Source organism: Salminus brasiliensis, chromosome 3 (assembly GCF_030463535.1).
Source record: "Salminus brasiliensis chromosome 3, fSalBra1.hap2, whole genome shotgun sequence".
Lineage (NCBI taxonomy): Eukaryota > Metazoa > Chordata > Actinopteri > Characiformes > Bryconidae > Salminus > Salminus brasiliensis.
In genome coordinates, this window is record NC_132880.1 from 38,638,084 (window position 1) to 38,659,976 (window position 21,893).

Here is a 21,893-nt window from a genome sequence, read left to right on the forward strand (position 1 = left end):
AAGCCCGAAAAGCTTTCTTGAACTTTAAAACATCAAACCTCATTATTTCAACATAGTCATTTTCTCAAATTACTTTGATAAAATTCCGTCATGCTGCTGCCAAAATGGATACAGGAACAGGATGGGAATGGGCTTCTATACGAATCAACTACACCAAATGCAAGAGGATCATTTTGTCCATGTTTGCTGATCTATTCTTTTACTGCGCATTAGTCTGCTGTTTCAGCTTCTGTACATTTGTGCAGCTCAATTACTTCAGTATATTTGCCCTTCAGATGTTGTTTTGCATTTAATTTTTATGTTTAGACTACTTGCAAACACTGATCAGCCATAACATTATCACCTCTGATGGGTGAAGTGAAAAACATTGATTATCTTCATCTACAGTGGCATTTCTCAATGGGTGGATACATTAGGCAGCAACTGAACAGTCAGTTATTGGAAGTGATGTGCAGAAAGCAGAAAAATGGACAAGTGTAATAATCTAAGACACTTTGACAAGGGCCAAACTGTGATGGCTAGACGACTGGGTCAGATCATCTCCAAAACAGATACCACAGGATGCCTCCAGGTCTTGTGGAGTGCTTGCCTCGTAAGATCAGATCTGTTGTGGCGGCACAAAGGAAACCAACTTTATCGTAGGCAGGTGGTGATAATGTTATAGCTGATTAGTGTATATATTGTCTTATTTTTATTTTTTACTTGTTTAATCGTATTTCTCCTTCCCCATCACACATAAAATGTGATTCTGTCTTATTTTGTTAAGGGGAGAGGGTCTTCTGAAGACTACGTTGGACCTGTTTCACCAAGCTGAGGTATGCTGCCTAGTTCCATTTCTTTAACTCTTAATCATTTTTTTTTCATCCACAGAGTCATGAAGCATCCAGGTTCTGTCTCAATGGAGTCTCAATGGAGTCTCTGGGAAAGACAGATCAATACACTATTAAAAGCACTGGTCATCATTTGTCTGAGAGATGCAGTGTCTCACCCTCTGTTCTCTGGGGCTTTTGTAGAGACACTGAGGGGTGGAAACTGCTGAGCTGGCTGCTTGTCTGTCAAACAGTGTGAACCGTTGGCCTCCAGCCAGCTCCACCATATTCCCTGTGCCAACTTCTACTCTGGCAAACTGAGCTCATCTGCTTAGCCACATAATAGAACAGCTCTGCTAAGAGCACTGAACACCTCTGCAGTCTGTACCTGCTAAGCAGGTTCACTCTGATTCACTGTAGGTTACCTTATTAATTTATGATACTGCAGTAATCGATCTGTACGCCTCGGTTGTGGTGTTATGTTGGGTGAAGTCCTCTGTGCTATGAGGTATAAAGCAGGCTGGGAAAGTTTCTTCTGCCTCATTCGATTTGAAATGATCAATTCAGAACCCGAAACTATGAAAATACTCATGCTTTTTTGTTTGATTTTGTTGTTTTTTGTTGTTGATTTGATTTGTTTTAACTTAAAGAACTAAGTAATCCAGCTGACTAGATTATGGGTTCTTTGATCGTCTTGTAGTAAATTAACAGTGCAATAATTAGTTGTGGTTCAGTTTCTTGTTTAGTAAAATCTATACTTGAAAGAAGAAAAAGTAAAAAAAAAAAAAACTTGATTCTCATGATCCTCAATGTACAGAATAAACATTGGCATTGTCCGTGTTAAAAAATACCAGAATACGTCTTTCATACCTCATACCTTTATATTGATAATTTTGTATGAGTTGACATGAGTTTTGTATGAGAGTATGTCAGTCATATCAACAATCGAACTGAAGATTTAGAAATGGGGAATGGTCGCGATCATGCTGTTTGCCATCAGCAGCCGGAGTCCAAGAAAGCACAATTGGCCTTGCTCTTTTAGGGATGAGTTAATGGTACTTTCTCTCTACATTATTTCCAGTGTGATGTTGGTCAGCCACTGGAGAGCTGCACCTGAAAGAGGCAGTGCCTGGCTTCACATGTGTCAGAGGAGACATGCTAGTCTTCACCCTAGGGATTGCTAGCGATAGGGGGAGTTCACATGAATAGGAACTGGGTAATTGACTTTCCAAATTGGATAGAAAATGACAGGTATTAATGATGATGACACTAAACATCATCATCATTAATACCTACATTTGCTAAACTGTCACTGTGGAGCCTTTGAGCAAGACTTGACCCTTTCTGCTTCAGGGGAACTGTACCATGGCTGACCCTGTGTTCTGACCAAAGAGAAAATTTAGTAGTACTGAACCAGTGTATTAATATAGTCAATAAATGTACTTAACTTTGTACAAATGACCTATTAGTTGATCTACAGAACAATAGCGGAGAGTACACAGCGGAGATCTGTTACAAAAAATTATGTGTAATATATATATATATATATATATATATATATATATATATATATATATATATATATATATATATATATATATATATATATATATCCCTATATTCCCTTATAGGAATATAGATCCCTATATTCCCTTATATCCCTTTATATTCTGTCTGTAGGTTCTATCAGAGCACGGTCTCCAGCTCTGCTCCTTCCTGCAGTCCTTCTCCACCCAGGTAAGACACTGCTGTCCTGTTTTACTCAGCCATCAACCCCCACCACCCCAGCTCCTGACCCCACACTTTAATTCCACTCTCTTCCCTGCAAGTCTGTAATGAGTGCCATCTATCTCAGAGGGAGGATGGTCACGAAGCTATCAGTGTCCGCTAACCCTGCGTGCCTGGGCCAAGACACAGGCCACTCATGCATAATCACACCGCCTGGTGCCTTAGCCCAGCGCTCTGTTCATTAATAACCTCCAGCAGGTCCACTCGGTAATGCAGTTCTGAAAGTGTACAGAGCTGCAGTCCAGCCGCAAGAGCAATTACCACATATCACCCAGCTCAGGGTGTTCCTTTTAGGATAATTAGCTGTGTGAAACTTTTAATACTTCTCTGTAGAAAGCTTTTTTTTTTCTTGGGCAGGGGCATAACACATGCACTAATTGAAGACTTTAGGGGCTTGTTAAAAGTGCTAGCTGTACAAGTATGGGGCTTTTTTATTCTACATGCCACCACCGCTGTTACGTGACAATAGAAGCGAAGCGTATACAGTACTGTGCAGAGGTTTTGGGCGCCTAGGCACATAATTTAGAACCGTTTATCTCCGCAATAAGTGTTTTTCTTTTAAAACACCAGATCACAACAGAACAGATCTTGTGAGCTAGTTTTAAGAACAAGGCATGGTTCTAGATTTCTCATGGACGCCCCCAGTCAGTGCTTGGATATTTTCAATTTCATCACCAGGTCACCTGATTTACCATCCTTAGGCACTGATTTACCAAACCAGGTGTTGGATGATCACTATAAATAATACTAGACTCCCATGAGGAGAGCTCTTAAGATGTTTTAATGAACACAGTGATGTAAAACCACGACTTTCAGTATGAATGTTAGTTGTATTTATTCTAATATTGATGTTTTACTGAGTAAATAAACACTTAAGCTCCAGATAAGGATACTTTAAACTTTACAGGAGCCTAACATGTGCAAAGTACTATGAGATTTGATTGTATTGTATTATAATAATGATTATTTGCTCTTTTTAAATAGTTCTAATTACATTATAAAATGTAAACATTGTACCTAAAGAATAGGGGATTGATTTTTGAGCTATTCATACAAGGGTTTAGTTTATTGATGATTGTTGATTTAGAGTCATGTTGTAGGCATCAAAAACACACATATGGAATTGTCCAAATGAGACTTTTAATTTCTTCATTATTGCTCCCTTTGCCTTATTGTAGCTCTGCACACTCCTTCTCTCGACTAATCTTCTTAAGAGGCACCTAAGATTTAGGCTTATTGTCTGCTGAACTACTTTGCCATCAGCCTTTAGTTCAGAATACACTGCATGTCTAATTTATTTATTTATTTATTTATTTATTTTTTTGATGTACAAGTTTGTAGACATCCCTTCTAAAGAAAGCAAGGGTCATTTGTACCTTTGCTGATACAGACTCACTAGTCCCTGTAGAGAAATGTGTTGCCAGTAAAACTCTACATTGAGCATTGAGCTGTGGAGCAGTTGAACTGTGTTCTCTGGAATGATTGTGCTCCATCCAACACTTTTGGGATGAGGTGGATCACTGAATGCAATCAAATTCTCACAGCTATGCTCCAAAATCTAGTAGAATTTTTTCCTGGACAATAGAGACTGTTACTGCAACAAAAGCAGGATAAAGGTTGTTTTTTTTTTAATACACTTGATTTCAGAAGAAACAATGAATGTGCAGGTGTCCCAATACTTTTGTCAAGGTAGTGTATTTTTAAAAATATGTAAAACATACATTCCATCAGGTGTGTCTAAAGTTTTGATGGGTTCTCCAGTTGCATTACAAACCTGTCAGTGGGGCTCCAGGTTGTGTAGTTTGCTTTAGTCCGATATAGAGAACATCTTGACTCTCAGCTGACAACGGTTTTTGAAGTGGGCTGACTGAATGTTGTTTTTCCTTTTGTAGCTGGGGGATGAGGAGAAAATGCTGCTGCTGTCTGAGACAGAGAAGTTGTCAGCTTCCTGTCAGCAGCTGCAAGTCTGTGCTAAGACACCTGTCCAGGGGAAGAGTGCTACGTTTCAGAAGGTTTACATCATCACTTTACAACATTACAAAATGTAGAAGAGCTAAGACTGTGCATGCTTACTGCTAGATGGGGTGAAACCTGGACCCTCAGTGAACTTTAAGCCTAATGTGCTTCTCCTTTAAACACTTTCAACAGCATTTAACCTGACAAAAAGGTACACAGTTACTTTGATCAAGGAAAGGTCACAGCCAAAGGCTAGTATAAATGGCTTTATAGAGTTTGAGGGTGTGTGTGTGTGTGCACATGTTTGTGTGTGTGTGTGTGTATGTGAGCTGAAACATTGGTCTGAGAAAAACAAGCTCAATCAAGATCTCCTAGCATGTCTCCTGTGGCCTTCTCAAGGTTTCCAGGCATATTAGTTTGCAGAGAACTGCAGAGAAACCTATTACGTGTGAGCCATCTGTCAAAAGAACCCTAGATTATTGTCTCAGGGTGGACATGATTGCTTTTCTGAAATCTGAGCCCAAACAAGGAGGTATGATGTATTTGTTAAATGTATTTTGGGGTCTCTAACTGTTCTCCTGTTTGTCTTTTTTTGGGGGCTTGCTCAGGTGGACTCATCCATACAAAACACCAAAGGCATTGTGACGGTTTTGGTCTCTCTCCTGCCACTGTGTAGTAAGCTCATCAAAAAGGTGAGATGACCAGATGTGATGAAGCATTAGCAGAGCTGAATTCCACTTTAAATGACTCACTGTTTATTATGACTTGTGAGGATATCTGGTTCAAACCAGATCATGCTGCCTGCCATCAGCAGCCAACTCCTGAGAGAGCACAACAGGCATAGCTTTATCTGGGTGGGTACATGGCTCACTCTCTCTTTTCCCCCACATCACTTCAGCAGTTCAAAAAGAGGCAGTGGCTGGTTGTGCGGAGATGTGTTGGAGGGGGTATGAATCAGTCCTCATGCGCCCAGAGTCTGAAGCGTTACTTGTTGATAGTGGGGGAGAGTATTAACTAGTGGATTGGGTAAATTAGGGAGGAAATAAATAAATAAATACATGCATAAAAATGACTTAAACTTTTATTTATGTATTGCAAAGGAGTTAAGCAGGTATAGAACTGTGTGTCCCTTGTTCAGTTCTGAAGCCACACCTGCAGTATTGATCAAGTTATCTGTGAGATGAATCAGATGTGATAGACCATTCTGTTGGGCCTCAAGGACTGGAGCTGAGTTTCTGAAAAGCTGTATGTCGAGTTAACTTGTTAGGGATGAGACTAGACTCTGTTTATGTGTAGGCAAAGTGTCGGAAGTTGACACTAATACTGAAACCTACACTCCAGACACATACAGCACAGTACAATACAGCACAATACACTGCACTACAATTCAGTACAACACAAGCTGGCCAGCTTTCAGAGCAACATTGACCTTTTACAATGGCCTCCCCCCCACATCCTATGGCAGAACAGTGGGCTGTGATTGGCCATTTTGCACGTTAGTCAAATGTTAAAGTGGGCAGATGGGATGAGTGGGATGTTGTAAAGTGCAGCTTATGGTTTACATATTGCATTTTACATTTTAACTGATGAAGATGCTTTAACTGATCCTGCTGCTCTTCTCTCTGTCAGTGTAAGTCAGAGCACAGCGGTCTGGGCTCGCCACAGCACTGGAGAGAAAGGCATCTCAGCACTCCAGTTAAAGAGGATGCGCTGAACGGCAAGGGCTCCAACGGCTTCGGAGTCAAATCCCTGGAACAACACATGGCCAATATGACCTTCCTGGAGACCAAGTAGCTCTGGGATCTCTAGGCCCTCTTTTAACCTGTCCTGGAATATTATTACACACACACACACACACACACACTCGTGCATTGCAGTGTACTCGTCCACTGTGTGCCTCTTTGTGTACTTTGGCCCATATGTTTTGTGATGTACAGTAGCTGTTAGCATACCAGCTCCACGCCTCACAAAAGCTCTTAACACTGAAAACGTGCAGCGGCACATTCAAATTTTTGATAATTCACACATGCAACCCTTAAATTGCATTTTACCAGGAATGCACATTTAAACGTACCCCTAAATGTCCGGTAAACAGGATGTAACCTCCTCATGTACAAAATTCACAACATTTTCTCTCCAGAAACCTGAAAGCTTAACTTATAAACATGCTACACAATGTGCTTTTCTGGTCATTCTGCATTTAGCCAGTTTCCTCTAGAATCTAAATACACTCCCATGACGTCTTGACAGTGCACTGTCTAAATAATCACAGAAAAGATGCTGGTTTTGGGGACCCCTGCATGGTCAGTGCTTAGTAACAGCAAGTATTCCAGCTTGTAAATGTTTTCTTGGGGTGCCAAAACTTTATTTTTTACCCTCACTTTAAAATTTTACAAAAAGAAACCACTCATTTTGTTTAAAATGTTGGAAAGAATGTTTTATCTTTAACTCAGCTATTCATTGGAACCAACGTTTTAACCAGGGATGCCCAAACTTTTGTATGCCACTGTATTTTCCGATAACGTGGCTGCTTTTCTTCACACATGAGCCATCCCTAATTGCAAGACGTCTTGTGGAGGTAAATAGCTGAGTCTTCTTTTCCATGATTTTGCCACCGGCTTGCATTCCCTTCCCAATCCTGGTAAATGCTTGGGTCAAAGTGCATGTGTGAAAACATACAGGAACACACACCAAAACAAATTAAGCAAAAAAGGTCTTTTTTTCTCTCTCTCTCTCTCTCTCTCTCTCTCTCACTCTCTCACTCTCACTCTCACACTCACTCATATACACACATAAACCCGTGCATGTCTTCAGGTCAGTTCCAAACATGTCATGTGTAGTGGCTGCTGAACAAACTACCGTTAAGATGAAGTGTATAATTTATCACCATATATTATCATGTTAACAGAATAGCTTTTTTTTTTTTTGCAAATGATAGTCACCTCAGTTATTGCAATGTAGGACACACACACACTGTATTTAATATATCTGCCTCATTTACACATCTGCGCCAAATATGGTCTGTATTACGATGATCTCTCTGTACTGGGCTTGCAGACAGGCTGCCAACATAAAGCTACAAGGCACCATTTCACGCACTTCACATTTTTAAATGTGCCGAGCATTACTGTGTTTAAAAGGGCGTTTCCAAATGGGTCATTTTCCGAAATGTAATTCTGAGGGATCGTACCTTGATCCAAAAGTGACGTTTATGTTATTAAAACCATTTTTTCTTCTTTTTTTTGAGGGGGTGGGGTTACTTATGGTTGAGAGTGACTGCCTTGTCATATGGACTGCCCTGTAGGTCACTGTGATCTGTATCGTTACTTGAAACATAATGGATGGATGAATGGATGTCGAGCTCTGGTACGCTAACTCCAAACGGTCAGAATGAAGCTGGAACATGAAAATCAATAGACTGGACTGGTGTGTACTTTAGAGCAAGTGGCACAATCCTCTGCCTCCTCTTGGGCATGGGTGCTGCAGAGCCTCATGCTTTGAACATTATTGGCCATATACAATAAGCTGGAGTCCAAAATGTTTTTGTGCAGGTGTGACATGTACGTGTGTGTGTGTGAGAACACGCTGTTAACGGTAGTTTGAGAATATATACGCTAAGACCTCGCCGAAACCTTTCTCGAAAGTACACCGCAGTCAAAACCATAAGCTTTAGAGATGATTGAGCAGCTATGAACGTGAGTGGAATTAGTTTTGGACCATTGATCCTTTTGACAGTTGAATGATTGTTAAAACCAAGAAAATCCTAAATATACATTATTTTTCTTAAAGTATTGAAGGTTGTGTCGTTTATTTATGTATTTTACAAAATAAATCCTCTGTCAATGTGTGCAATTCTAAACATGGTAAATAAATACACAGCAAAGGCCAGACCCTGGCAAGTCCAAAAGAACATTTGATACTGTTAACGTGTTAAAACTAATCCAATGTGTGAAGAGGTCATGTTAAATGATTGTCCATAAAAACTACACCAAGAGCTGTACAGCACAGATATGACAAAGGTGGAACAAAACGCAATCACGGCTACAGCTCTTTTCTCCTCTAATACACAAAAAAGGGAAGAAAAAAAAAACCACAAATGATGACCAGTGGTCATTAGAAGATTACAGTGTTCCTGAGAATGTATGTAAGGCTGATCTCAGCAAGGCTCTTGTTGTGGATTGGTCCGTTTAGAGACAACGTCCTCATATTGCTCTCTAGTCAGAAGGCCATTGGTGATGCTCTTGCTCTCCTCGAGTTTGGGTAGAATGACTGCTATGTACCCCTCAGTAGAAGGCTGGTTAGAGAGGGACACAGAAAAGCAGTATTAGTCACTTTATAAAAAAGGTCTTGTTGTACTAAATGATGGATGGCTCTAAAACCATCTGGAGCGGGTACTGCCAAAGCTTGCGTTTCCGCTGCAGACTGTGTTTCCGCAACCCCCAATGAAAAGACTGGATTGTGTAATTTACAAAGCTGTAAAATCACAACACGCACCATGTCCAAAGCTCCTCCAGAGCTGCTTTTCAAATCAAGAGTATTAATTGGAAGTTTGTTTTCCCTTTGCTGCAGCCTTACACTAAGTTTCAGAACATTGCTGTGAGGATTTGACTGCATTTGGCCATGGACGCATTAGTGAGGTCTAGTACTGATAATGGATGATAAGTTACAGATCAAAAATGCCACTCAAGTGTGTCCCAGAAGTGACTGGCACTCCAGCACCCTAGAAAATTCAATTACACTGCTCCACAGCTCAGTGCTGATCTAGCAGATGGCATTGTGCATGGTGACTTTAGACTCATGCGCGGCTGCTCCTGAACGTCCTGTGTTATTGCCAATGCTGTTCTATGGTGATTGAACAAGCTGTGCCTGTGCAACTAAAAGTCTGGATCAGTAATGAGTGCACCGTAAAGTAGCTGAACTTCTGGATACTTTTGTACATACAGTGTGTACTGGTATCTCAACATTACCTTTTCCAGCAGAAGATCTGGTCGCTTTAGGATGTCCTCGTTGACTTCTAAAAGGCGTCCTCTGATACAGCTGAGAGAAATGCGATAAACGATAAACCCAGCTAGCTAGATATTCAGGATCATGGTCATTCTGAAGGTTCTAGCACGGTTCTGATTAAAGCTTGTGAGGCTACAGTAGGTGTAACTCACCTAAAAATGGTGTATTCCATGTTGTCTGTACATGTTATTCTGCACAGAGGAGCAAACTCTGTGAGGAACTGCCCACCCTGCAGAATCCATACAAACAAGCTGTTATTGTGCTGTTCTGAGCTCTATAACAGAGCTGCTGCTTGGCAATAACACTCACCCTCTTTGACTTCCCAGATACTTTGTTGTTCAGGCGGCTGCATCCGTCACTGATCTTGTAGTTGATGTTCTTGATTTTCCTCCCATTCTGCAGGATGGGGTGAGACTCCGCAAGAGTAATAAGACAGATTCTGCAAACATTTTTTTAGGTGACAGAGTGGAGCGCAGAACTGAAGTATCGGTTTAAGAGACAACTGAGTAACATAAACTTTGGTGCATGTAGTATCGATCAGCAGCATGGAAACACAAGCTTGTTAGGCTTTATTCTTCTCTTTTCTTGGATTATTAGATTATTAGGTCTAAAATAAAAAGCTCCAAAGTAAGTGATGTGACCAAATACAAAGAAGTAAAGAACCACCAACACAAATTAGACTTCAATGCAATTGCTGACTAAATGTCCATGAGTCAAAATGCAGCCAAGTAAAATGTAGACTTATTTAAGCAATCATTCCACAGTGCAAGTATTATTTAAACATACTCAAAAAATACAAATACATCAATTTTACTGAAATATGCACAACTAATTTACTGAGGATCTCAAAACAACAAATAACTGTACCTGTTTGAATGCTGGAGAATGCAGTGGTCTTCACATAGTTTTCCTTTCATATCTGAAGATAAATAAAATAACAGAACACAACTGTGGATCCAAACGTGCATCTTTAAACAGAAACAAGTCCCCACTGTATTTGAAATACAGAAATAAAGTGTTTTTATTATAAACTCCTGCGCATCTAGGTATACCCATTCACACAATTATATAATCAGCCAATTGTATGGCAGCAGTGCAATGAATAACAGAATTCAGATACGGGCCAGCAGCTTCAGGTAACGTTTACGACAACAACCAGAACGGAGGAAGAAACGAGCTCTCCCTGATTTTGAGCGAGGTATGATTGTTGGTGCCAGATGAGCTGGTTTTAGTATTTCTAGAACTGCTGATGTCCTGGGATTTCAGTACATTAGTCTCTAGAGTTTACTCAGAATGGTGTAATAAAAAGAATCCAGTGAGTTAAAGTTTAGCAGACATAAATACCTTGTTGATGAGAGGTCAAAGGAGAATGGGCAAGACCGGTTAGAGCCTCCAAAAAGGCTAGAATTTGGCACCAACCTGCATTGTGCCCTTGTCCAGTCTGGTGGTGTGATGAATTTAGAGTGTGCTTTTTTTTTTTTGCTTATATGAATATGGTCACTGACCATATGCATCCATTCATGACCACAGCTTAATCCTCTAACGGCTACTTCCAGCATGATGATGATGATGATGATGCACCAGGTCCCAAAAGTATTAGGACACTTGTTCATTCATTATCCTTTCCAAACCTATTAAAAAGGTTTATCCTGCTTTTGTTGGAGTAACTATCTCTACTGTTTAGATAGGAAGACTGTCTAATAGATTCTGGAGCACTGCTGTGAGGATTTGATTGCATTCAGCACCTAAAGATTTAGTGAGGTTAGGATGTTGGACGATCACTACCCCACCTCATCCCAAAAGTACTGGAGGAAGCATCATCAATCCAGAGAACACAGTTCCACTGCTCCTCAGCTCAATGCTGGGAGGCTTAATACCCCTTCAGTGTGTGTGTGTGTGTGTGTGTGCGCGCGCGCGCGGCCATCTGTGTCAGCAGCTAAAAGTAAGTGAATGCATTCATTTAAAGGGGTGTCCACATACATTTGGACATATAGTGTATACAGTGTAAACTCCACACTGCAGTGCGATTACTTTCTTTTTAACCCTACATGGAAAAGAGCACGAGCCCAGTGGTGCAGCGGCAGCATTAGCGAGTATGTGAGCAACATCGTAACTGTCGGTTCCTTTCACAGGTCAGCAATATTACACTCACAAAACAACCGAAACACCGTTACCTGTTTTATACCATCGCGTGTAATATCTATCAATAACAGACGGAGCTGTTTGATCTGCTTCTTCCATGGCAAACACCATGACGGACTACAACGCCTCCTGTCCTGCCTCAACTACACTCCGGCTGGAAACAAGCGGAGTAGCGTGTATTTAACATACACAAACACACACCATACAATCAGACTGTAAACCCAAATGCTCACTATGTTGTATCTTAACAAATAAACTTTGAATTGACGGTGTTTACGAGCACAAGTTTGAGTTGAAAACAAATAATGTAAGTATGAGCTCTCGCGGAACAGCCGAGTGACACCAATCGTTTGCACGGAGGTGAAGGGGGAGAGAGCAGACATGGCGGCCTCCGTGCTTCAGACGTGCCATGTAGCCTGCTGTGCTAACAGAACTCCACATGTTCTCTCGTGGAGCCGGAGAGGTTTAATCGCTTTTGGGACTTGCAATTCAGTTGCCCTGTATGATCCTGAGGTAAGCAGTGCTGAGTGTGCTGTGTGCTGGAGGCAGAGCTGCTTCTGGACGTGCGGGAGCGGAGTGAGAGAGAGAGGAGCAGCAGCGCTGGAGCTGAGCTGGAGCTGAACTGGAGCTTCAGTTTTGACAGATTTCCTCTGTTTAGTCACTGATTTGGGTTCTTTTGTATAGTAAAACCATTAAAGCATTTCTATAAGTAGTTTTATGATTCTTTTATGAAGTAAACATGTCGATTTTACGTCAACCTCACTACTGTCATTTGTGTTACCTATTCAATAATAATAATAATAATAATAATAACAATAAATTCTTGATGCATATCATTGCTGTCTGCAGTTTTTCACTGCAATGCAGAAGTTGTCTGATACATTGTTCCAAAAATTCATAATAATTGGATCAATAGAAATGCTCTAGAATAATTTTATGCACTTTATAAATAAGCAAACTGCTTTAATCTTTGACAAAATTGTCAGTTATCAACTGTAACTTATGACATATGACTGCTTTCCATATTAATATTTCTTAAACTCATCTAAACACACCAGAAACATTGAAACATGTTTATTTATTTATTTGTTTATTTATTTATTTGTTTGTTAATTAACTCTTATTCATTTAGATTTTTATTAAAAGCTTTTCTTAGTATTACAACCTGTCCTAGTCCTAGTCTCATACCATATTTAGGATTGGAAACGTTGGCATGTTTTTGATTTTCCTACCATGGTGGTTAAACCATGCTGCCTAGGATTAACTTCCCTAGTGGCAAAACTGTCCAAAGATTCAAATGATGGTTGATATTTTTGATCATATTAATAAAACTGTGAGTGGTTAATATCAGCTGAATTTCGCCAGGGCTCTGATATCTAGTGTGGTCGTAAAATGATTTATCGCTACCAGCATGTAGGAGTGTAGGCTGATGTGTATCATTCTCAATAGCCCTCAATATGTCTCTCTGATGGGGCATCGGTAAGAGCACTGGTTCCCAATTCTTCACTGTGCTCTTGTGCACACCTTGTGCATTATCCAGCTAAAGTAGGGGAGTTATAACAAGAACAGCACTTGGTGGAGCTTGTTTTAGGACAAGGATTAGTCCATAGTAAGGACGCTACATTTAATCACAGAGAAATATAACATTTATTGGTGCTGGGTCACAAAGGCAATCATTTAGAACACCAGACATCCAGTGATGCATAAATGTTCTGGTTAGTTCAAAATGTTTCAGGTTAGTGTGTTGTTGTTTTTTTGTTTGTTTGTTGGAAGAAAAAAGTGTGTTTTGTGATTTTTTTCTCTTTGCCAGGAAATAAAGATTACAGCTCTCCTGAATAAGCACTCTGGCAGGGTCAATGCTGTCCAGTGGGCACACAGAGATGACTGTGGTAAGGCTGATTAAGTATATCTGTCTTTATTTGTGTACATTTGCAGATTAGAAAGAAGTATGGAGTGAAAAAGATGTATGGAGAGGAAAAGTAAATGTTGACCATAAAATCAATAGACATTCTAGTTTCTCTACTTGCTCTGGAGATATCACGACATGTTGCTGTTGTATGATTTATTGGGCATCTATTTTCACAGGCCCAGAAACACAGCTGGTCTCAGGAGGGTCAGATAATAGTGTTATTGTCTGGGAGGAGCGAGATGGCAAGGTTTGTTTCTTATGATGTTTTCTTGCGTGAACAGTGTAGTGATGCTTTTCTGGTAATATAAATATGAATATTTAATTGTTATGTCGTTGTTTGCTTTTATAGTTGTTACTTGTTTTATTAGAGTGAACACTCTTTAAAAAATAAGGGTGCTTTAAAAGTGAGTAATGCCATAGCAGATTCACTTTTGGTTCTATGAACCACACATTTCTATTGAAGAGTGTAACATATGCTATGCAGAGACACTGTAAATATGTTTGCAATTAAAACAAAAAAAAACATTTTATAACATATTCTCTTATTTAACACTTTTCCCTTCAGTTTGCTTCGTCTGCAGTTTGTTCCGGTCACTCTGGGCCAGTGTGTGCAGTGGACGCTGTGGCTTTGCGCTCTGGACAGTTACTGCTGGCCTCTACGTCATCTGACTCTACAGTTAAACTGTGGACCTACAGCAGTGGAGCAGGTGAACGATGCTCTTTTAAATAAGAAACTAATTGGAGTCACAGAAATTATTAATGAAAGGAGTGAATGCAGATGTTCATGAGTCCTCAGCACTGTTTCAAGCCTGACATCTGCTGGTAGGTTTTTGTAAAGGGAAGTGTGGACTTTGCATTGGGCTGATGTTGACGATGAATGTCCCATAGTTGGCAGATGTGCAATGAGCTGAGAAACGTGTTGCACATGCTTACATTTGTAATCCAGCTGTATTGACCAGGGCTCCTAATAATTTCCAAAGGAAGGTGAGATGCTGTCACTGCCTGTATATGCTTTGACCTCACGTTTCCTCATAAACAACCGCAGAACACAGCAGAGTCATCCTAATTCTGAAGGAGATTGCTCCAATCACTCTGATGTTCACTCTGATGACCTTGAAATGTCCATCTTCTTTCTGTCCTGGAGGAAAGATGAGTGATTTTCTGTGACATGTTTAGGAAGTGTGTGTGTGTGTTTGTCTGACGAATGGGTGCTTTCGTGCTCCATCTGCCTTTAGGGTCCTGAAAGTGTGGGTATTAAACATCTTTTGACAGGCTTCCCTCTGGTCTAATTCTAGATCGCTCCCACCTAATCATGCATTCAATTTCAAAAAGAAAAGTGCTAATGTACACTGATCAGCCCTAACATTAAAACCACCTTGTGCTGGCAAAACAGCTCTTCACTAAACATCTGCAGCTGTTCTGTGGTGCCTGACAGCAATACATCAGCAGGAGATTCAGCCCTGTACTTTCTGAGGTGGCAGCTCTCGATGAGGCCTCCATGGATTAGACTTGTCCCACAAAGCCTCAGATTCTTATGCTTGCCCAATCATCTCAACCAACCCATCAACTTTGAGAACTGACTGTTTACTTGCTGCCTAATATATCCCATCATTTGATGCATGCCACTGTAGATAAAGATAATCAGTGTTTTTGACTTTACTGGTCAGTGATGTTTATATTATTGCTGATTGGTGTATTAATGGGTTTGTTGAAGTAAAGCTTGTAATGGGGCAAAGTTTAAATGTTTTACAGAGCAAATGATGACATCATCCACTCTTAGACAAAGATTATTTCTATTTTAAATTAAAGAACAAAATGAGTCATGATTAGAAGGTAAAGGATAATAACCATGTAAACGGCTGTGGAAAAGTAGAGGCTACTTAGGCTGTAGAAAGCAAGGCTTTTTTGGTTAGGAGGGCTTTTGGACAAGCCTCTTAAAAAGAGCAGGTTAAACAAGGAGGAGTCTGATTTCAGATCAGTGCTGGGTAGCATGAGCCACCCCCTAAAGGACCAGTGTACACATGCTGAGAGACACAAAACCGTCACTAAAAGAAGCTAAAATCAGCTAAAAGAAGCCAAGGAAGCATGTTCACTAACCTGGTAGACTAATATCGCAGGATTTTACTTTGGGCATGCAGTTATTGCGAGCATTGCCCTGCCTGACTCACCAATGTTACAAAGTGGGACATGAAACATCTATTTGGAAGCTAGATGAGGCCTACCAGAACGTCTCTGCCCGCTTTTGACTGTGTATGTAAGGAAATTAAAGGAGGTATAACCCCCCCTAATACTCTAACCTGAAGCTCCAGAGATGCAGAAAATAACAAAACATTCATGCTGACTGTTCCCATCTACTTCTTTAACATAGTAATGGAGAACTATACTGAGAGTGGAATGAGGCATCTGTACCCTCACGCTCTTCTGTTTTGAAGCATCATTGCACTTAGTGCAGCTGTTTAAAAGCTGTAAGTCGAGTAATCTGATTGGCTGAAAGGATCTTAATTATTCACCACAATCTTTTATTTCCATTCCATTTCCCCAGACCATTAAAGGAACGGTTCACCCCACTTACTCCAACAAGATTCCCATTTCTTGATGGCTGCATTACCCTTATTGCTCCAGTTCAGACAATAAAGAACTGTACTGTGGACACCATACCCTTTAGTGAAGCCAACGAAAAAAAGTTCACCCATTGCTGACAGATGTACAAATGCACACACACAGCTTGTCTAGTCAATGTAGAGAAGTATTGCCAGTGGAATAGAAGTCTCTGAAGCAGATGAACCTATTGGCACCATGCCTAATGCCAGGCATGGGCTAGAGGGGTGTTAGCTTAATTTAATACTTTTGGGATTAAGTTGGGGATAGGGTGTGAGTGGTAATCATCCAATATCCTGACTTCTCTAAAACTCTGTCTAAAGCTCTGTCACTGAATGCAGTCAAATCCACACAGCAATTCTTTAAAAACTAGTAGAAAGACAGTACCTGCTCTAGAAGGTATTTTTTATTTTGATTTTGGAAGAAATAAAGAGACACAGGTTAACAAATACTTTTGTCTATATACTATATATGTTATATACACTGCTCAAAAAAATAAAGGGAACACTCAAATAACTCATCCTAGATCTGAATGAATGAAATATTCTCACTGAATACTTTGCTCTGTACAAAGTTAAATGTGCTGACAACAAAATCACACAAAAATCATCAATGGAAATCAAATTTATTAACCAATGGAGGCCTGGGTTTGGAGTCACACACAAAATTAAAGTGGAACAACACACTACAGGCTGATCCAACTTTGATGTAATGTCCTTAAAACAAGTCAAAATGAGGCTCAGTATTGTGTGTGGCCTCCACGTACCTGTATGACCTCCCTACAATGCCTGGGCATGCTCCTGATGAGGATCTCCTCCCAGACCTGGACTAAAGCATCTGCCAACTCCTGGACAGTCTGTGGTGCAACGTGACGTTGGTGGATGGAGCGAGACATGATGTCCCAGATGTGCTCAATCGGATTCAGGTCTGGGGAACGGGCGGGCCAGTCCATAGCTTCAATGCCTTCATCTTGCAGGAACTGCTGACACACTCCAGCCACATGAGGTCTAGCATTGTCCTGCATTAGGAGGAACCCAGAGCCAACCGCACCAGCATATGGTCCCACAAGGGGTCTGAGGATCTCATCTCGGTACCTAATGGCAGTCAGGCTACCTCTGGCGAGCACATGGAGGGCTGTGCAGCCCTCCAAAGAAATGCCACCTCACACCATTACCGACCCACTGCCAAACCAGTCATGCTGAAGGATGTTGCAGGCAGCACATCACTCTCCACGGCGTCTCCAGACTCTGTCACGTCTGTCACATGTGCTCAGTGTGAACCTGCTTTCATCTGTGAAGAGCACAGGGCGCCAGTGGCAAATTTGCCAATCCTGGTGTTCTCTGGCAAATGCCAAGCGTCCTGCACAGTGTTGGGCTGTGAGTACAACCCCCATCTGTGGACGTCGGGCCCTCATACCATCCTCATGGAGTCGGTTTCTAACTGTTTGTGCAGACACATGCACATTTGTGGCCTGCTGGAGTTCATTTTGCAGGGCTCTGGCAGTGCTCCTCCTGTTCCCCCTTGCACAAAGGCGGAGGTAGCGGTCCTGCTGCTGGGTTGTTGCCCTCCTATGGCCTCCTTCACGTCTCCTGGTGTACTGACAGACACAGCAAACCTTCTTGCCACAGCTCGCATTGATGTGCCATCCTGGATGAGCTGCACTACCTGAGTCACTTGTGTGGGTTGTAGAGTCCGTCTCATGCTACCACGAGTGTGAAAGCACCACCAACATTCAAAAGTAATTCAAACATCAGCCAGAAAGCATAGGTACTGAGAAGTGGTCTGTGGTCCCCGCCTGCAGAACCACTCCTTTATTGAGTGTGTCGTGCTAATTGCCAATAATTTTCATCTGTTGTTTATTCCATTTGCACAACAGCATGTGAAATTGATTGTCAATCAGTGTTGCTTCCTAAGTGGACAGTTTGATTTCACAGAAGTTTAATTTACTTGGAGTTATATTGTGTTGTTTAAGTGTTCCCTTTATTTATATATATATATATATATATATATATATATATATATATATATATATATTAAAGAATAATTAACATATTATTGCCAGCTCAGAAGGAGAAACTTCCTCTGTACTTTACTTTTCCCAGCACGTGGTATTGTGTGAAACAGGCCTGCAAGCCGCCTTAACTCCAGACCCAGAGTGACCTGTAATTCACTCCTACCCCTGGCTACTCATGTCTGCATTCAGACAGTGTGTGGATTAGGAATGCATCACAACAGCAGCCTCTTTAAAATGCATCAGAGCTAACTGGCTTAATTCGCACTCATGGTGTGTTTATGATCTTTGTTAGCGGAATGCCTCCAGACCATATCTTTTGGGAGCGGCTTCATGATGGATGTCTCCTTAGCGCTGTTGCCAGGCAGCGAAGGTAAGCTGTGCATGCTGCTGTGCACTGAATTGCTTTTCCCTTCATGTCATTTGTCTCCATTGCGTCTGTGTGACTGAATGTCATGTTGAAATCTGAATGTTTCAGCTCTGTAATGGAGCACCATTATGCAGCCCCTGACAACGTATCTGCTGTGCAGTGCGGCGCATATGCATTTTGAATGTGTCTTTTTGTTTACAGATGTAATCGTTTGTCTGTCACATGGCGTGTGTGGAATGTAACTGATTTCTCGTTGTTGATTTAGTGCCTGTCCTGGCATGTGGCGGAGATGACCGTAAAGTCTATCTGTATGTGCAGCTTAATGGACAGGTATGGAAGAGTTTGTGTGTTGTTACTGCTGTCAAATTATTGATGTCACATCAGTGTGATGTTGGCTTTCCTATCTTGATGACTTCATTAGTTCATAGAGATCTCTGACTCGCAATTAAATGACTTGCGACTCAACTCTGTCTCTATCACATTAAAGTTGGTGTAAAAGTTTAAAAAGCATTAAAAGAAAACAACTATAAACGAATAACAATAAGGTCAATTAAAACCTCAAACAGTGCAATAAAAAATAACTTTAACACCAACCTTTCTTAAGTGAATTTGCAGCTCAGGTTTACTACCCCATTGCACAGTGTTGTGGAAATAGAGGCAAAACCACATTTTTTAAATAGTTTTGATAGCCAGTGACCCCCCCCAAGCTTGTTTTTATCTCTCTTTATTCTTTATCACTCACTGTTCTTACTTTAGGATTCAAAATGACAAAAAAAACAAACAAAAACAAGTATTTCACCAAAATTCTGGCTTTCAGTATCTTGTTTCAGTTCTTGTTCAATCCTGGTGAATTGGACAAGGATAATGTGTACAAACCTTATTGTACCGTACTCCTATGGAACTGTGAGATCCAATCCATGGTGTGAACCAAACTGACTTTTGTGTGCAATTATACCTTCTAGTAATAGCTGATCTACCTTTTTGTTTAAGTTGTTTAAGTTAGATTGCTTGCTTTAAACAGACTAAAACATTAGATGAATTAGGGGTCATGCTAGATAGTTAACAAGCTGACAGACCTACTTCTGTACAATGTAATGAAACATAGCTTAAAATGAAATCACGTCCATCTGCTTTATCTGTAGCATGTTGTCGCCCCAAAAGATATGGTTCTATTATTGGCATACCCGTTGACTCAAAGCATGCCAACTCATGCCATGTTGTTCAGTTTCAGAAAGTACTGACACTTCAAGGCCATGAGGATTGGGTTCGCAGTGTGGAATGGGCAGCCAAGGGTAAGTGTTTTCTCTTCTATCTGTGCTGTGAGGAAGGAGGATATGGACGTACTGTACTAATACACATAATACTTTTATGTTTCCAGTTACTACTTGGTACACTGAATAATGTTTAACCAATATCCTAAAAGATTCATTACCTTAACTGCTACTCTGCAGGACTTCAAACACATTCAGACTCATAAGGTAAAAGTGTGGTTCTGCACTCGGTTCTGAATATAAAACGCTGCACCCTCAGGGGCCTCTAGCCAAATTGATTTCACTCTAGTGTGCCTTCATAATGCATGAAGCAAGCACTCCCTGCCAGCTAAAGGCTCCATGCTCTGCAGGACCGATATACTGAAGTAGCTAAGCAGGTACTGCGTTTATTTGTGTGTCTGCAGATGGGGAGCTCCTTTTGGCCAGTTGTTCTCAGGACTGTCTGATCAGAGTGTGGAGGCTGGTGGTTAAATGTGCACCACAGTCAGATACGTCTGCTGAGGGAGCAATCAGGATGAAGGAGGATGTGTTTGAGGTGAAGGAAAATGGTGAGGCCTGTTCTTGCTCCCTCTTGTAAACCCAGCTTGTTCAGACTTCCATTCCACGTCTGGGGAAAACTGCAGTAAAAACAGAGACAAGCTGTGTGCTATGTGGTTTAGATTTGGTGGATACATGTATAGTGAAGATAATGTGCAGATGTTTACCTCACTGAAGCTGCTTTTTACTGGTTATCGCTTACTGGTCCTTTCTCTCTTCCGCAGTGTATGCAGTGACTCTCGAGACCGTGTTAGCTGGCCATGAGAACTGGGTGTATGGCATCCACTGGCAACCACCAGTTAACAAAGGTTTCAGCACATGTGTTCCTACAGCAGTTTGAAAAATATCTACGTTTTATTTTTGACTTTCATTGTAGTTTAAATTTGTTGCTGTTTGTCTCCCCCTGCAGGCGGCATAGTGGAACAGCCTCTCAGCTTGCTCTCTGCCTCCATGGACAAAACCATGATCCTTTGGGGGCCGGAGGAGGAGTCAGGAGTGTGGGTGGAGAAGGTTAGTCAAGGCACTATACTCTTCTTCTGTCAGGGTGGTCTTTCTGAGCCATAACCAGCAAACCTGCAAAGCCACTGATTGTGTTCCACTGATTCTCAGTGTTGCAGTGATGAACTCTGCTGGAGGAACTGAGTGTATTTAGGGCTCTCTGTTCGTTATTGTGTCAGTGCAGTGACTTCTGCTTGTGTGTAAATCTCAGACCTCACACAGATTTGATTATGATTCTTTAGGGATCGATGCCTCATGAAATGAAAGAGCCCATATCCTACAGTTTCCTTGCACTTTACATACATCCCAGAGTCATCCACTTATGACTTCCATATAGTTTCAGGAACCATAAACGCTCTTAAATCATTAACATATTTCACTCTTTGTTTTATAGAATGAAATAGGCTGCTTTTGTTACTGCATCCTTAAGACTGGGTTATGTGACCTCTGTTCTGATTGGCTGTCCTGTGTTGTCCTTCATAAAAAAAGACTAGACTGAAATACTGCTGAAATCTGTAGAAGGTTTATAACAGACTAATACTCATTAAACTGTTGCTAGGTAGGTATGGAGGTAGGTAGGATACACTGTGCAGTTTGAGACACAGTTTAGAACAGCCAACCCGAGGAAGCATGAGCTGCTGCACGGTTAAAGGTAGAGGAGATGATTTGAGTACAGAGCAGATGAATACGAAACTATGTTCTTAACTAAGTTCTTCATATTTAACAGATTTGACAGTGTGTGTGTAGTCCTGGGATTAATATAGCCTGTAAAATCGCGTAATGTTTTGGCCGTTGTTTGTATCCCTGATGATTGGGAAATTATCAGCTTTTCTAGTCTGTTATAACTGAAGGACATATTCTGATGGTGTTTTAGCAGCAGGGTGGGCTATTTTACCTTTTGTCTGTCCTCTTTATCTTAAAATGTAACAGTAAACAGTGAAAATGCAACTGTGGTATAATTGCAATGATACATCTGAGGTTCATGCTGTAACGTGCTTAC

General features: G+C 41.0%; 3 protein-coding genes across 6 annotated transcripts in view; 2 read left to right on the forward strand and 1 right to left on the reverse strand.

Annotated features, from left to right (window-relative positions):
- ctnnal1 (catenin (cadherin-associated protein), alpha-like 1) overlaps positions 1–8,341 on the forward strand; it is a 72,561-nt gene extending 64,220 nt beyond the window's left edge. For both annotated transcript variants that reach the window (XM_072676070.1, XM_072676071.1), the window contains 5 exons: positions 767–815; positions 2,490–2,546; positions 4,490–4,609; positions 5,162–5,245; positions 6,183–8,341. In XM_072676070.1, the coding sequence (XP_072532171.1) occupies positions 767–815; positions 2,490–2,546; positions 4,490–4,609; positions 5,162–5,245; positions 6,183–6,347 (475 nt within the window). In that variant the 3' untranslated portion in view covers positions 6,348–8,341. The remainder of the gene's footprint in view (positions 1–766; positions 816–2,489; positions 2,547–4,489; positions 4,610–5,161; positions 5,246–6,182) is intronic.
- abitram (actin binding transcription modulator) lies at positions 8,334–11,832 on the reverse strand. Its single transcript, XM_072676073.1, has 6 exons — positions 11,732–11,832; positions 10,425–10,476; positions 9,867–9,996; positions 9,710–9,786; positions 9,521–9,590; positions 8,334–8,847 (listed from the first exon to the last, which is right to left on the reverse strand). Exons 1-6 carry the CDS (start codon positions 11,808–11,810, stop codon positions 8,710–8,712), a joined length of 546 nt encoding a protein of 181 aa, XP_072532174.1. The 5' UTR covers positions 11,811–11,832; the 3' UTR covers positions 8,334–8,709.
- A 239-nt stretch (positions 11,833–12,071) lies between these two features.
- elp2 (elongator acetyltransferase complex subunit 2) overlaps positions 12,072–21,893 on the forward strand; it is a 29,346-nt gene continuing 19,524 nt past the window's right edge. For all 3 annotated transcript variants that reach the window (XR_011979301.1, XM_072676074.1, XM_072676075.1), the window contains exons 1-10: positions 12,072–12,212; positions 13,510–13,588; positions 13,785–13,855; positions 14,174–14,315; positions 18,513–18,590; positions 18,853–18,917; positions 19,813–19,879; positions 20,263–20,406; positions 20,620–20,703; positions 20,805–20,905. Coding sequence is in view for 2 of the 3 variants with exons in the window: in XM_072676074.1 (XP_072532175.1) it covers positions 12,081–12,212; positions 13,510–13,588; positions 13,785–13,855; positions 14,174–14,315; positions 18,513–18,590; positions 18,853–18,917; positions 19,813–19,879; positions 20,263–20,406; positions 20,620–20,703; positions 20,805–20,905 (963 nt within the window). In the remaining variant the exon portion in view is untranslated. The remainder of the gene's footprint in view (positions 12,213–13,509; positions 13,589–13,784; positions 13,856–14,173; positions 14,316–18,512; positions 18,591–18,852; positions 18,918–19,812; positions 19,880–20,262; positions 20,407–20,619; positions 20,704–20,804; positions 20,906–21,893) is intronic.

Bases quoted from the DNA above. Each gene is read 5' to 3' on its own strand.
- abitram (XM_072676073.1), bottom strand. From the start codon at position 11,810: ATGGTGTTTGCCATGGAAGAAGCAGATCAAACAGCTCCGTCTGTTATT. The intron at 9,591-9,709 runs GTGAGTTACACC...CATTTCTCTCAG, and splicing joins ATGGAATACACCATTTTTAG to CTGTATCAGAGGACGCCTTT. The intron at 8,848-9,520 runs GTAATGTTGAGA...CTCTCTAACCAG, and splicing joins CAGATCTTCTGCTGGAAAAG to CCTTCTACTGAGGGGTACAT.